Source organism: Vitis vinifera, chromosome 15 (assembly GCF_030704535.1).
Source record: "Vitis vinifera cultivar Pinot Noir 40024 chromosome 15, ASM3070453v1".
NCBI lineage: Eukaryota > Viridiplantae > Streptophyta > Magnoliopsida > Vitales > Vitaceae > Vitis > Vitis vinifera.
This window is the reverse complement of record NC_081819.1, coordinates 15,327,907-15,342,288: the sequence shown is the minus strand read 5'-3', so window position 1 is coordinate 15,342,288 and position 14,382 is coordinate 15,327,907. Positions and strand designations below refer to the sequence as shown.

General features: G+C 35.4%; 2 protein-coding genes across 2 annotated transcripts; both read right to left on the bottom strand.

Moving 5' to 3' along the window:
- Positions 1–2,439: 2,439 nt before the first annotated feature.
- Positions 2,440–4,273, bottom strand: LOC104881833 (protein FAR1-RELATED SEQUENCE 5-like). Its single transcript, XM_010663158.1, has 3 exons — positions 2,861–4,273; positions 2,510–2,578; positions 2,440–2,445 (listed from the first exon to the last, which is right to left on the bottom strand). The coding sequence occupies exons 1-3, from the start codon at positions 4,271–4,273 to the stop codon at positions 2,440–2,442; spliced, it is 1,488 nt and encodes a 495-aa protein (XP_010661460.1).
- A 61-nt stretch (positions 4,274–4,334) lies between these two features.
- Positions 4,335–5,193, bottom strand: LOC104881834 (protein FAR1-RELATED SEQUENCE 5-like). Its single transcript, XM_010663159.1, has 2 exons — positions 5,164–5,193; positions 4,335–5,078 (listed from the first exon to the last, which is right to left on the bottom strand). The coding sequence occupies exons 1-2, from the start codon at positions 5,191–5,193 to the stop codon at positions 4,335–4,337; spliced, it is 774 nt and encodes a 257-aa protein (XP_010661461.1).
- Positions 5,194–14,382: the final 9,189 nt, after the last annotated feature.

Genomic DNA, 14,382 nt, shown 5'->3' with positions numbered 1-14,382 from the left:
TTTGAAAGACAATTCATAGGCATACGAAGTATAAGATGTTATCTTCCCACGACATTTTCAATAAGCTCATATTTCTCTTGTTGTTTACTTACATATTAAGTACAATATACTAATGTTTGTATTATGTTTTCTTATTAGCAAATGATTTTGTGCGGGAGTCCTCATCCTTTTTTCGATAGAAAAACATCCATCGTGAGTAAGTACATTAGCGAATTGGATGATTGCGAGAAGGTTAGTAGTTATTTCTAATGTTTAATTGCATATATGAAATTTAGAATAGATATTGTTTTCACCTATAATATACTATATTTTTTGTGGCCCAACTCATATATATTGTTTTTCTAACTTTACAGCTATTTATTCCAATGCATGACGAATGCCCTGGTCATTGGTATCTGTGCGTCATTGACTTCAAAAACTCTCATATCCAAATTTTGGATTCATTACGATAGAAGAATCGAGACAAGTTCCAGTTTCAGAGTGTCAAAACAGTGGTATGCTTTCATGTTTATATTTTTCTTCTATTCTATTTTTTTTCTCTTCCATATTTATTAACACTTTCATAATAAATTAGGTTGAATTTTGTCAAACGTTCTTCAAACTATATGACATAGGGAAAGATGTCTTCCAATTCTCCATTGATTGGGCTCCTTCGATTCCGACCCAAGAGAATGGGTTAGTATGAATACATAACTCACATTACTATTCTTTTTCTAAGGTATAATTAGACAACCATTCAATAAGTTGTTTTGCTTTTCTTTTCTTTTTCTTAGGTGGGACTATGGAGTGCATGTCATTAGACATATGCAGAGATTCAAAAATGGTGATTCGATGACGAGCTCTGACTTTTGTAATTCTATTAAAATACATCGAGAAATAGCATGTGATTTAGTTTTACACGAGGGAAATAGAGAAAAACAAACCATTGTGGCTATTGTTTGTACAAAGACGTCGACACGAGCAATGAAAAAATTATTATTATGATATTTGTTATTTTTCTAATATTTATCATTTCCATCTCCACATATCGTCATGTTTATTGGGAAGTTGTGAGATTCGATGACCATACATTATTAATGATTAAGTCCATTTTATTTGAATATCCAAATACTCTTCTTTCAATATGGTAGGCAAAATGAAATTGTAATATATTGGTATCATTCATGTTCGACATGTGTGATTTTGTACGATCTTTAACCTAATCAGATTTGTAAATATTCATTTATCTATGCTAACAATATATAGTTAGTACATTAGTAGACCGATTGACGAATGACGTTCAGCCGGTAAGAACCAGTCCGACGATTTAGCTAAGTCCACTTTTCATAGGCATACGCATTATTCGTACCGGTTGAGAACATTCCTCATATGGATAATGACCCTATGGATGCACTGTGAACTTGTTGAGGATTTGTCCCAACCACCTCAAACAATTTTGGATGCAGAATCACTCGGTGTCGGTGTTCAATTGAGTGATTGAAGATTTTTCTAAAGGGAGTGAGCAATTTTTTGAGTTGTGAAAAACGGTTGATCAATGAAGAAATTGTCTCAACCGGTTGACGAATGATTTGACCAGTGGGAACCGGTTGACAAATATAGCAAACTGGTTGAGGAATTTTCTCAATCGGTTGATGGTTTTTTAACCAGTGGCAACTGGGTGAAGATGGGTATCAACCGGTTAAGGAATTTGCTCACCCGATTGCGGGTATTTTTAACCAGTTGCAATCGGTTGGCTCCTGCAATGCTATTGTGCAATTTAGGAGTACGACTACCGTCCACAAAAAGGGTATGAGTTGTACCAATAACTTTTCACTACGTAAACATTCGACAAGGTACCATTAAGTTCAATTAAAAGGTTTGAAATTGATGGAAACTTGCATTACAAATTACCTAACTACGATTTACCCATTTTGAGTAAAATCACTAAATTTACCTATTTCATATGAATTACATCATATTGATTACTTTCCTATAGTTAACTCATAACCACCTAATTGTCAAACTTTAACCATAATTGAATTTAATTAAATCCGCATAATTAACTGTTTTTTTCGACATGATATAAATGAATCGGTTTCTCCATTTACCAATCATTTTATCACTTGTTATCAATTAAATTATAAATGTAGAGGATATTGCATTCTATCAAGCAACTTGACTCTTGATCAAAATTCAAACTTTTCATTAAATAGTTAAGTTAAAAGTACACATTAGTGGAAGTGATAACGTCAACTAATATAAAGACTGATTTAATACCTACCATCCCTTACTCCGTTAAGGAATAAAAAAAAGGTTGCATATCCTTTTCATTTGGATATTTGTTTGGATCCCCACCTTCACATGTTGTTGACATATTTTGTTCATGTTGCTGAAATCCTGCTAGATCTGCACATGCACATTCCATTTTTTTTTTCAGCTATCCACTTCCATTCCAATTAATTAAACCTAATCATTAAATAATGCATAGTTGAAATTCATGTCAAAAGTGTTTCTTTATTCTCGATCTTACCTTATTAAGTTCACCACAATCTATGTACATGTCAGATTGGTCATTCGACAAATGCTCCCCTAACATTACCTGCATTTTTCAATAATTAAGTGTTGTCAATTATTATTGAATTAGATGTTATCAATGTTTGGAAATTATATAACAAGCCTATTGTACATATATGTATGGTTGCAAAAATGTCAACTGATGAATTTGTTGAAGGCATCATTTCTATTTGAATGTCACATTGGGAAGACAAATTAGTTTCCTCCTATGTACTCATAATGCCATCAAAACAATTATGTTAGTCATTTATGTAAGTACAACTACAAAAATTAATCTTAGAGGCATTTTTTATTGAATATGACATACCATATAACCCGGCTGAGCATTTTGAGGGATTATAGCTTCTGGACACTTTTGAATTGTGTGACCCACTCTTTTACAACGACTGCATCGTCTTCCCTTTTGAACATCCATTGCCACTTTGCCTGGATTCCCTTTAGTCTTCACAATATTTGGATCACGAACTTGGTTAGTACCTGTCGCTCCATCTGCTGCTATTTTCTTCCCTTTCAAATTATAGTTATAGAGTTCCTCCATTCTCGCCGTCAAATTTTGTATTTCATTTTTTGCCTCTATAAATGAAGATGACGTATCTGACAGAAAGTAGGAGAGCTTGTTGCACATCGAACTCAATGAACCATATTGTACAAACCGATCCATGTCGTTATCCGTCTCATTCACTAGTACTGATCTTGTATACACCTTTGCTAACTTTGTCCACCTCTTCATAATACATGACTGAGGAATCTCTTCTAAATGCTCCACCTTCATAACCACCACCATGTGGCAACATGGGATGCCAATTGACTCAAACATCATGCATGAGCATTTTAATGTTACAATATCCAGGCAAAATTGTACTTCCCAATTTAAGTTCAGGTGTCTAAACTTAGATAATGTGTATGCCCACATTGAATGATCACTTACAAGACCTACCACAAAGAATAACTCTACATTTTTCATCTCATCGCGAAATTTAAGGAAAGATTCTTTGTATACCGTCGCAGCATGATTTTCAAGTATGGATAGTTTGGTTGAAAGCACGGGTGAAGAATTGTTCGACTCAAACTCTACCTTTGCCTCGTTTTGCCGTATTCTCAGTATGGCTCTATCAAATTGTTGTACAAACTCATACAGTCGCAAGCGAATTTTTAAGAATCTATTTAGATATGCATTCATACTCTCACACCTTTGTGTGGTTCTCATCCCTCCAAAGAAATTTCCACGTAAATACGCCTCTGCCCATCTTTTACGTTTCCCATATATCTCGATCACCCAACGATTCTCATTAAGTCCCAAATTTGCAACCATTTCATGCCAAACCTTTTCAAATTCTTCTTCATTCCCACGCATGAACATGCACCTTGCAAATATGCTTGAGAAGTCCTTAATATGCACATTCGTGAATGCATTTCGTTGCAAATGCCATGAACACAATCGATGACACGAATCGGGTAATACTTTTTTAATTGTCTTACGCATAGCTTTATCCCCATCGGTTACAACAGATATGGGTTTCTTATTCATCATGGCATCAAGAAATGTCTCCAACACCCATTCATATGTTCCAACACTTTCATCTATCAATAACGCACAACCAAATACAACAGTTTGGTGGTGATGATTAACACCGACCAACACTACTAGAGGCTTTTTATAGGCATTTGTTCTATAGGTTGTGTCAAATGCTAGGACATCTCCAAAACACGCATAATCCATTCGAGCAGTTGAATCAGCCCAAAACAAATTTGCTAGTCGACTTTCTTAATCAATGTTGAATTTATAAAAAAAATGAAGAATCCATTTCTGCCTTTCCACACAAATAAGCCAATGCCGCTTCTGCATCATCGTCTTTAATTTCACTTCTACGCATTGCATCAACGTGATTGTATATATATTTTTGTGTGAAACCGACGTGCTCATGTCTCCCTGATTGTTTGACCATATAGTCCATAATTTGTGTGGTTTTAACACCTACTTTACGCAAAACATCAACTTGTGCCTTATCTGGATTACTTATTGTTCGATGAGACCGAAGGAATTGTGTGTTGATAGCATCGACCAAATTATGATTATGACCTCCTATAAATTCCTTTACAATCCACTTTCCATCTTTCCTGTTCAAGCCTACACAAAATGTGGCTTCACATCCAACTCTACTCAATGATCGTGGCTCACGCTGTCGCTTGTCATTTTCAATAAACTTTGTCGCTCGCTGTCCTTCTCTAGAACACACCCACTTTCGAGATATTATATCTCCATTCTTGTCTCGCTTCAAATCATCCTTTCGAATATTAAATCCAGTTACTTTTGCTAACATGTTGTAAAATGTTTCAGCCTCATCTATGCAATCGAATTGCAATTTGTAGACTTCTTCATTTGAAATACCCTTCAACACCTTCTCTTTCAAACCGTTTCCACCCAGGTGGCAAGTGCCACCGATATATGCATCATCATTGACGACGTCCTCCTCCTTCACTTCAAACTCCCGCTTGATTGTTTTCTCCTTCACCGATTGCATCATCTACATTACATAAATAACGTAAAAAAGTGCCCCAATAATACTTTAAAGAATTATCGTATCACTTTTGTATCAATTGATTGCATACTTGAAGATAAACCGAATTCGACAACGTCATCTATTCTCATTTTTGGATAAAAATTGAGAATTTGAGAAATTATATAACCGGTGTAGACTGCACACGTGATAATTTCCCCATGATTTTCAATTTAAAAGGTCATATGTTGCAAAATTGATACTTGTCTGCTATACACAATCATAAGCAAAACTTTTTAAAATCATTAAATATCACTTAAAAATCATTATGTTGAGGAAATAACTTGTGAAAATGCAAATGTGACACCAATACCCTAAAAAGATGGCGTTAGACAATGATCGGCGTCTGACATCTATACAGAAACGCACCATAATTTAAATTGACCTTAGACAACCAAATGAAGGAATAGTTAAATGCAACTTCCTAGACATGGTTCTGCTGTTGAGGCTAAGGTTGTAGTGCTTTTGGAGGTCCTTGTGCAAGAACAATTTTTCAAATTGTCCAACTTTTTTGTGGTAGGGGATGGTGTTGTTGGTCTTGATGAGCATAAAAAAACAATCGGTACAATTGTTTGGTTCCTCGTAAACCGAATCTATTCTTTTCCCTTGCTCTAAGCTATTATAATGTGGAAGAAAGTGGTTGACCTACAAATTAACCGGATGCATTTTGGTGCTGCTTACAAAATTTGGCAGTGTCTACCAGTTGAGAAAATATATCAATCGGTCTTATTTAACCGGTTGACGACTACATGTTCACTGTTATAATATGTTAACAGAGTAGCTAATTGTTTGTTTTCGTTGTTCATTTCATTAAGGCCTTCATTTCTTATCAGAACGTTAGAATGTTGCCCTATTTAGGCATACTATGTTAACAAAAATTCCATCATTAATCTTAGTTGCCATCTTCAAGGAGTTTGGCAGTCACAATATTTAATACCTCTCATGCACATTCTTTAAAAACATGGAAAATCACTTTTATATAATTCTATCTCTATCTAAAAGCATGGAAGCTTTTGGTTACGCCACCAAACTTATTCCAAACTTACCCCATATTGGGAGTCAATAATACACATTTCTTAAGGTTGATTCTCTCCTTTTAAGTCAATTGAATATGTATTACCCTATAATTTTGATGATAGTGTTATTTTTAAAGCCAACATGAATCACTTATATTAAATAAATTAATGTCAACTGTTCAACAGATCACTGATGCATATTACTAACAATGTGCTATAGACAATCAAAATCCAAACTCTTTAATATCATTACATACCCTTTAAAAATCACTATTAGGTTTTAGGAATATTTCCCCATCCATTTGAAAGATGAGGGCATTCAGCTTAAAAATTGTACTATGGAGTTGTTTACCTAATCTTTATTGAGTTAAAGATCATACCGTTAAAATGGCAAGTCCAAGTGTGATGCAGCTTGACCTGAAGATTTGTCTTCTGGATGTTTTTTGTAACCTGTTCTCCAACATATAGCAGACCTCGTTCAATCTCCAAGCTCCTTACAATATGTTCCCTTCCAAATATATACTAACAGATGTATGTGGTTGGTTGATGGAGTTATTACATTTTTTAATAGGTTGCCACATGTTCAAAACCTACCACCACAATGGTACACTTGGTGGTTGATAGTTTGGATATTTGCATCAGTTTTTTAGGTGCCATTAAATATAACATTTATAGCAGGTGGGAAACTCAATCTAATGTGGATATTTTTTACACCCATTTGCAATGGATATATCTATAACTTAACAAAATATAAAGGGAAGATATGAACTTAATTGATAATATTGACATTTCTTACTGTTGTTTACCCTATTTATTGTAACTATGTTTTCATACCGTTTCCTACTTACTATATTTTTCATCAATTAACGTGATTTATTTTTAATTAATGCTTCCTAATATATCCTAGATATGAGAAAGGTTAGTTAATTAGACTTAATTACGTAAAATGAGATATGTTATGATATTCTACTAATGGAAATTTTAAATACATTCAGATTCATTAATTTATTACAGTCACCATGCTATATCGTACTTATTCGAACAATTTGTCATACAACCATAATTAATTTTAATGGCCCTATGGTAGTATATGTTAGTTAATTACAATTTTAATGTAATAGGTGTGACTATATCTTAGTGAGTTCATTATACTATATTTTTTCATGAATTAACGTAATTTATTTTTAATTAATGCTTCATAATATATCCTAGATATGAGAAAGGTAGGTTAATTAGACTTAATTACGTAAAATGAGATATGTTATGATATTCTACTTATGGAAATTTTAAATAAATTCAGATTCATTAATTTATTTCACTCATCATGGTATATCGTACTTATTCGAACAATTTGTCATACAACCATAATTAATTTTAATGCCCCTCTGGTAGTATATGTTAGTTAATTACAATTTTAATCTAATAGGTGTGACTATATCTTAGTGAGTTCATTATACTATATCGTACATACCAGAAAGGTTAGTTAATTTATATGATTTAATTAACTTAAGTTGTCATATTTTATTTTCCTTAATATAAATTTTGTGAAATTAACTTCAATTAATTTATTTAAGGTACATCAAAATATTTATTCATTTAATCCATTATAGGTTTAATGAGTTCATATGGAAACTATTACATTAAAAGTGTAGCAAATATAATGTAAGACATTAAGTTAATTAAAATTTAATTACTTCATAAACTGGATGTCTTTCCATATACTAGGAAGGTCGATCGATGTTCAAACCACTTGTAACCCTCAACCCCTTTGTCTTCTACTCCATTCTTCTTCATCCTTGCGCAAGACCTGAACCCGTCCGTCTTCCACTTCAGTCTTCTTCATCCTCACGCAATACCTGAAGGCCATCGGAATATTCATGGCTCCAAAACGAGCACCGATCGAAGCATCCTCCACCGGTAGGAAAGGGAAGAGAACGGCGGTATCAAGGATGCGCGAGACCAACAAAAAGACCTCTGACCGACAACAAGCCAGCGACAGCAACCAGAACACCTCCGATGGAGCAAAACGCACCACCAACAAAGGAAAACGACTGGCCGTCGAAGCAAGTCCGAACGTTCATAAGAAGGCCACCTTTGATCGAGCTACGTTCGCAATCCCTGACCTAGCCCAACGATTTCATCTTCACTTTGCGAATCGGACCGTAATCCCAGGTAGGAACATTGATTTTGCAAAGCTTAGTTATTTCCATTTCGATGTGCTTTTCGTGAGAATGGGTTGGCTTCTTATTGTCTCTGTCAAAGAGTTCGTTTATCCCAAGGTTGTCAAATGTTTCTATTCCAATATGACATTCGAAGATGAAGGACCCATTACTACCACAATTAACGGTGTACAGATCGTTTTTTATGTTGCTGGACTTTGTCAGATTTTAGAGATTCCAAATGAAGGGGTTTGTTTGTATGAAGCTAAGAAGTGGCCAAGGGTGGAAGGTTTCAAACCTGCAGAAGCTATACAGAGGCTATGTGGTTACCCGAGATCTAGTAGACCAACTTCCCATTTGTTGACTGTGTTGAGTCGTATCCTACATCACATGATATCGTACATTTTCATCCCTAAAGGAGGGCACCGAGATGATATATCTTTCTTGGAGGCTTTTTTGGTTGACAGCATTCTCACAGAAAGAAAGGTTAATATTAGTTACATAATTTTCCAACATATGAAAGCATGTTCAATCAGCGAAGATTCAGTTCTCCCCTATGGCATGTTTATCACAAAGATTGTCAAATACTTCAACGTCAATTTGCGCAATGAGACAGACGGGAAAAAACTCAAATCATTTGATACATATGATCGGGCTTCACTTCGGCGCATGCATTTTGTTCGGAAGAAAGATGGTTCATGGGCAAGGAAGTCTTCCGTTCTCCCCTCAGAGGTTGATGTGTCTTCAGACAATGGGTCCTCCGAGGATGAAGAATATGAAGATCAGGATGTACAGGGAAAAACTTTTGCAAAAGCAAATGTCACACGAATACTGTCAACAGGTGGTGTCAGAGCTAGGGCGTTAACAAATCATCCTTCACTAATTGGACCGGACGACTCTGAGGCATCAGATAACCTCAATGCCCAGATTAGCTCCCTTGGTACCCGCTTGGAGAAGATTGTATTAGCCAATGACCGACGTTTGACATCTTTGGAGAATCGCATTGATGGTTTACACGAGGAAGTCAAAGAGGGTATGCAAGTTATACGAGGCCAGCATGATGAGATGATGGTCTTCTTGCGATCCCACTTCCCGCTTCATGGACCAGACCATATATGACCCCTTCTACATTTTGTACTAGTTTTATAGTTATTAAACTTTCATTCTGTTTTTGGACATTTGGCTAATATAAATGACCTTTTGTAATTATGACTTCTCGTATTACTTATGGATGTAGTGATCGACCATTCACATAAATGGTGTAAATGTATTCGCTCAATGCTGATGATGGTATATGGATGATGTATTTTCTTCTACATGTATATATTATATCTAGCTTATTTTGTTTATAGCTCTTCATATATAGGTTATTTTCATCTCTTTAAACCTTCTTCTGTAGATTTAAAATTGTTGGTGGACATCACATAATTTAGGTTCCCATTTGGGTGCCATGAATATTTTTTTGTTTTAAATATTGAGTTTGTAATCCCTGGTTTCGGATGGCAAAAGGAAGGTTATGACTATTTCCATCAAAAGCATAGAAGAATCATGCGTTATGAAGGTTATATTGAGTATTGGTTCCTCGTAAAACATATGTATTCTCCTCCCTTGGTCTAATCTACTATAATGTCTGATGCGACTCATGGTAGCTTAGCTTTAAAGGCGTATCAACAAAATTTATACCTTAAATACTATTACTAAAGTAGCCAAGCTACTATAGCATAGTGGTTCTAGGATCGTTCACTGGGAAGGGTTTTCGCAAACACAAGTGATATTCAAATTAGGAAAATAAGTGATTTTCTTATGGATGTTAGCTTTAAAAGAAGATGAAAATGTTTTAGAAAGATTTAAACTAATCTAAGCTAACATTAAAGACTAAAATAAAAGGGTGTAAAAACAAGTTTCTCAAAGATAGGATAGCTATGCTCTGGCTCTTATGCAAATTGGAAATCTTAGGATAGGCTCCTCGCGTTGGGGTTGCAACTATGGTGATGCTTGCTTCCCGAACCGGTATGGATTTAGCAAATCAAGTTTTAATCCTTTAAAATGGCAAAACAGATGGTAGTGAATTTCATCAATGGTTATTCACCTTAGACTTCCTTTGAATGGCTCGTAAGAGATAACTAATGGTCTAAAGCCAAAAGCTTACCAAATATTGGCAACTCAAAGTCATTCCAGGTGATAAACTCACCTTTCAATGGCCATTGAAATTGGTTCTAACGGATTAATGCAAAACTTGGAATTGAAAACCTCACCTTCCAATAGCTCGTAGGAGACAACTAATGGATAGAAATCCAAAAGCTTATCAAGTATTGGCCGTTGGAAGTTGTCCAAAGGAAATAAAAACCAAACTTTGCATTAATGAACCATTAATGAAAAACCGACTACCTTACCTTCTAGGTGCGAGAAATTTCCATGGGATTGCATCCAAGCCATCACATAACATCCATACTTTGAGAAACTAAAAGTTTTAGCCAATCATCCTCTGAGGAAAAGCCCTCAGAGGCTGTTTGGCTACTAAGAAAATAGAAATGGAGAAGAACAGGAGAAGAGAGAAAAACAAAGCTTTATATATCTCTAAGTTAATGTACAGAGGATCGATCCCCAAACATCCCCTTTTTTTTGTTGGAGGTGTTGTGCACCTCTATATATAGCAAAATTACAAGATAAAGCTTTATGTCGGCTGAATACAAGGTTACAAAAGGAATTTACATGAGAAAATATCAAGCTAAAAATATTTGGGAAGTCGGTGGTGCATGCGTGGAGAAACAGAGGATTCAAAGGAATTTCGCAATGTAAAAGGCACATTGCGAAATTTTCGCAATGTGAATTACTCATGATGCGAAGTGCCATATTTTCGCATCATGAGTTAATTCACCTTGCGAAATTTTCGCAATGTGAAATTCACATTGCGAAATGGCAAAATTTCGCACCATGAAGAAAATCTCCTTGCGAAATTTTCGCAATGTGAAATTCACCTTGCGAAATTGGTCATTTGGCATGATGCAGTTGCCTTCCGAAGGCCATATCTTCCTCATTTCAGCTCCAAATCATACACGGTTTGAAGCGTTGGATTCTTGACTTCCTAAGCTTTCAAATGGTATATAGAATGTAGAAAATGGACTTCGGGAAGTGCTCCAAAAGTGTGAAAGAAGACTGCAGCTGTTTTCTTCACTCTGTTTTCCTCTTCTCCATTGCTTGTGCTCGTGTTCCCACTTGAAATTCAAGCCTGTAATCCTCCAAAATCCTTGCTTAACTCGCCCAAATAGCTCCTCCATCAATTGGCATGCTTGAATTGGTTCATAAGCTGATAAAAACATGTAAACTTGCCACAAAAATGGTTAAAACCAATTACTAAGGACCTTAATGAATTAATTGGGTTAAATGAATATGATTACTACTCAAAGGTGCTTAAAACCATTATTATTAGGTCTACAAAATAGCACTTTTTGGTAGTAATCACACCCCCCAACCGACTCATTGCTAGTCCCTTAGCAATGGAGGAGATAAAAACTAAGTAAACTATAATAATATACATAAAAGGGATCATGCAAATCACTCCAAAAAATGACTTGAGTGGCATGATGGACATCCATGGATCAATAAAGATGTGAAACTCAACCTATAATAAGAGTTGTCAAAGCATTCACTTGATCATAGAGTACAAAGAATGGATATTATGCAAGTTTAAGCATCAAAAGAATTTCCACTCTCAAAAGATCCAAATCAAATTCTTCCACTAAAAGCTAAGTGTTAATGTGATTAGCTTCCGAGTATAGTATGGATACTATCATCTCCCCCCAACCTAAGTCTTTCTTTAAGCTTAGCAAAATTAACCATCTCTTGATAGGCTAGGAACGCACCTCTTATTCACAATTCTTTTCACTTACTAAACTTAACCAATTCACCCATGTAACAAGCAGAGGATCGATGACTCCCAACCAATAAAGGCTTAGGGCACCAGGCTTTAAAGGCTTTCGCCACCCCTTCGGACCATGCTCAGGTTTCAAGGCAAGCAAAGAAGTTTATTCTATTTTTTTTTCTTTTTCTTTTTCTTTTTCTTTTTTTTTTTTTTTCTATTTTTTTCAAAGACTCATTGGTCTTTATGAGGTGTCCCAACACTATTAAAGAGAAGTTAAAGGTGTCAAATTATGATTTCTCAAGCTTAGAGGGTGAGATAGTTTCACATCTTATAATTGGAATCTAATGTATGTGTGCGAATAGCTTAAGGTGGAAGAGATAAGTTTGCATGCAATGGGAGTTTCAACCATTCATCAACTTTTAGAAGAGCATAATACAAACTCTAAGACTCATGTAATCAAGTTGAAACTCGACTTCTCTCATTTAATTTTGAGAGTTAATCCTTAATATCCATGGAGTTTAAAGCAAAAATTTTAAAAATTTTAAAAAGTAGCTAATTTAACTAAGTATGATAAAAATTTAAACTAATACTTACTTCCTCATCTCTCCCCCCAACCGAGATGAACATTGTCCTCAATGTTTGAATCGAAAATAAGGAGGAAGGAAGTGGTACCTCATGTGATGTGGACTTGGAGTTGAGAAGATTGAACCACCTGTTTCAAAATTCAAAAATTGAATGAGAGAGGAATTTATACTAAATATTTACAAAAATGATGAGTGGGCCCCACTTTGAGCAGCTGAGGACAAGGCTCAAAGGGTCCATGCCATGATGGTATACTCATATAAGTTTCAATGACATTTGAATGTAGCTTGCAGGGTTGTTAAAATTGGAGATTTTTGGCTAAAACAGGGGAAAACAAAGGAGGAGTGCACAGTGAGTGCCAAAATTGGCACAGTCACTATTCACCTCCTTTGAAGCCCGACTGTGTGTTTTCCAAGTTTTGGGAAAAAATTCAAAAATGGTTTTTTAAAAGGTATGGTTAGGCTCTAAACAAGATTCCTAAGGTGTTTGGATAGTTTTTAAATGATGAAAAACAAAATTAAATGATGGAAAATGAAAATCAAAGTGGACGGCCATGCATGGAATGGTTTTGAAATTTGATTTTTAAAAAGTTTTGGATGGATGGGATTTGAAAACAAAAGGTTTGGAAATGCATTCATGAATTTTTAAACTTGGAAAAAACATGGAATTCAAGAAAAAGGCCTTCCCGAGAGCTTTGTTTTTAGAAATTAGCTTGAAAATCATTTCGCACCAAGATAAACAAGGTGCGAAAGTTTTCGCACTGGTAATTGAGGTGCGAAGATAGCATCCTGGGAGGCTTGGTTTTCCAAAATGTATAGAAATTCTTTTTCGCACCATGCACTGTCACTGTGCGAAAAATTCGCACTGAGTGTGTTCATGGTGCGAAATTCCACTGAGAGCTTTGCTTATGCATTTTGGCTCCCCTGTTTCCTCTGTTTCACCTCCATTTCGATTTTTGCAAGCATTGTACCTGTATGAACACTTCAAAACTCATCTTAAAAACATATTAAAACTAAATTCAAGCTAAGAATTCAAACTAAAACATGCAAAAATTTAAAGAAAGCATAGAATTTAAATGAAGCTGATAGCATGTACCCCAAAAAGAAGATGAACTATTTAGCTCATCTCACTCACACACCCACTTCATGCTGAATTCCCCCTGGATCCCAAACAAAATTGGCATCCTTCCCATTTGGTCTAAGGGAATTCGTTTCTCTTCTCTTCCCTGGAGAAGTGGATGCTTTAAAGGGTTCAAGTAACCCTTTATCATCTTGAACCTTATGATTTTCAATGGAAGGTTGGTCCATAAAGTTGTCATAGCAATCCCCCACCAAAGTGTCGATCATCAACACTTTCCTTGATCTTTTTGCATTGGTTCCTTGAAGGTTATGGTGGGGTTGAGGAGGAAGCTTCCTTTTCCCCCTTGCTATGTCGAGATTGGTGAGCTTCTCAATGGAGTCTTGAATTTTTTCTATCCTTAGTGATAGATCATTATAAACCCCCTCCATTCTTATATTTATTGAACTCTCCAAATTATCAATCTTTTCATTAAGATGAGAGTTGATCTTTTGTTGCTCACCTACAAAGTCCTCCATGACTTTGCTTATCTTCAAAATGGCTTGCTCCAATGAAGATGTACTCATTGATGGTTG

Bases quoted from the DNA above. Each gene is read 5' to 3' on its own strand.
- LOC104881834 (XM_010663159.1), bottom strand. From the start codon at position 5,193: ATGACGTTGTCGAATTCGGTTTATCTTCAA. The intron at 5,079-5,163 runs GTATGCAATCAA...TATGTAATGTAG, and splicing joins CGAATTCGGTTTATCTTCAA to ATGATGCAATCGGTGAAGGA.
- LOC104881833 (XM_010663158.1), bottom strand. From the start codon at position 4,273: ATGGATTATGCGTGTTTTGGAGATGTCCTAGCATTTGACACAACCTAT. The intron at 2,579-2,860 runs GTATGTCATATT...TGAAAAATGCAG, and splicing joins ATGCTCAGCCGGGTTATATG to GTAATGTTAGGGGAGCATTT.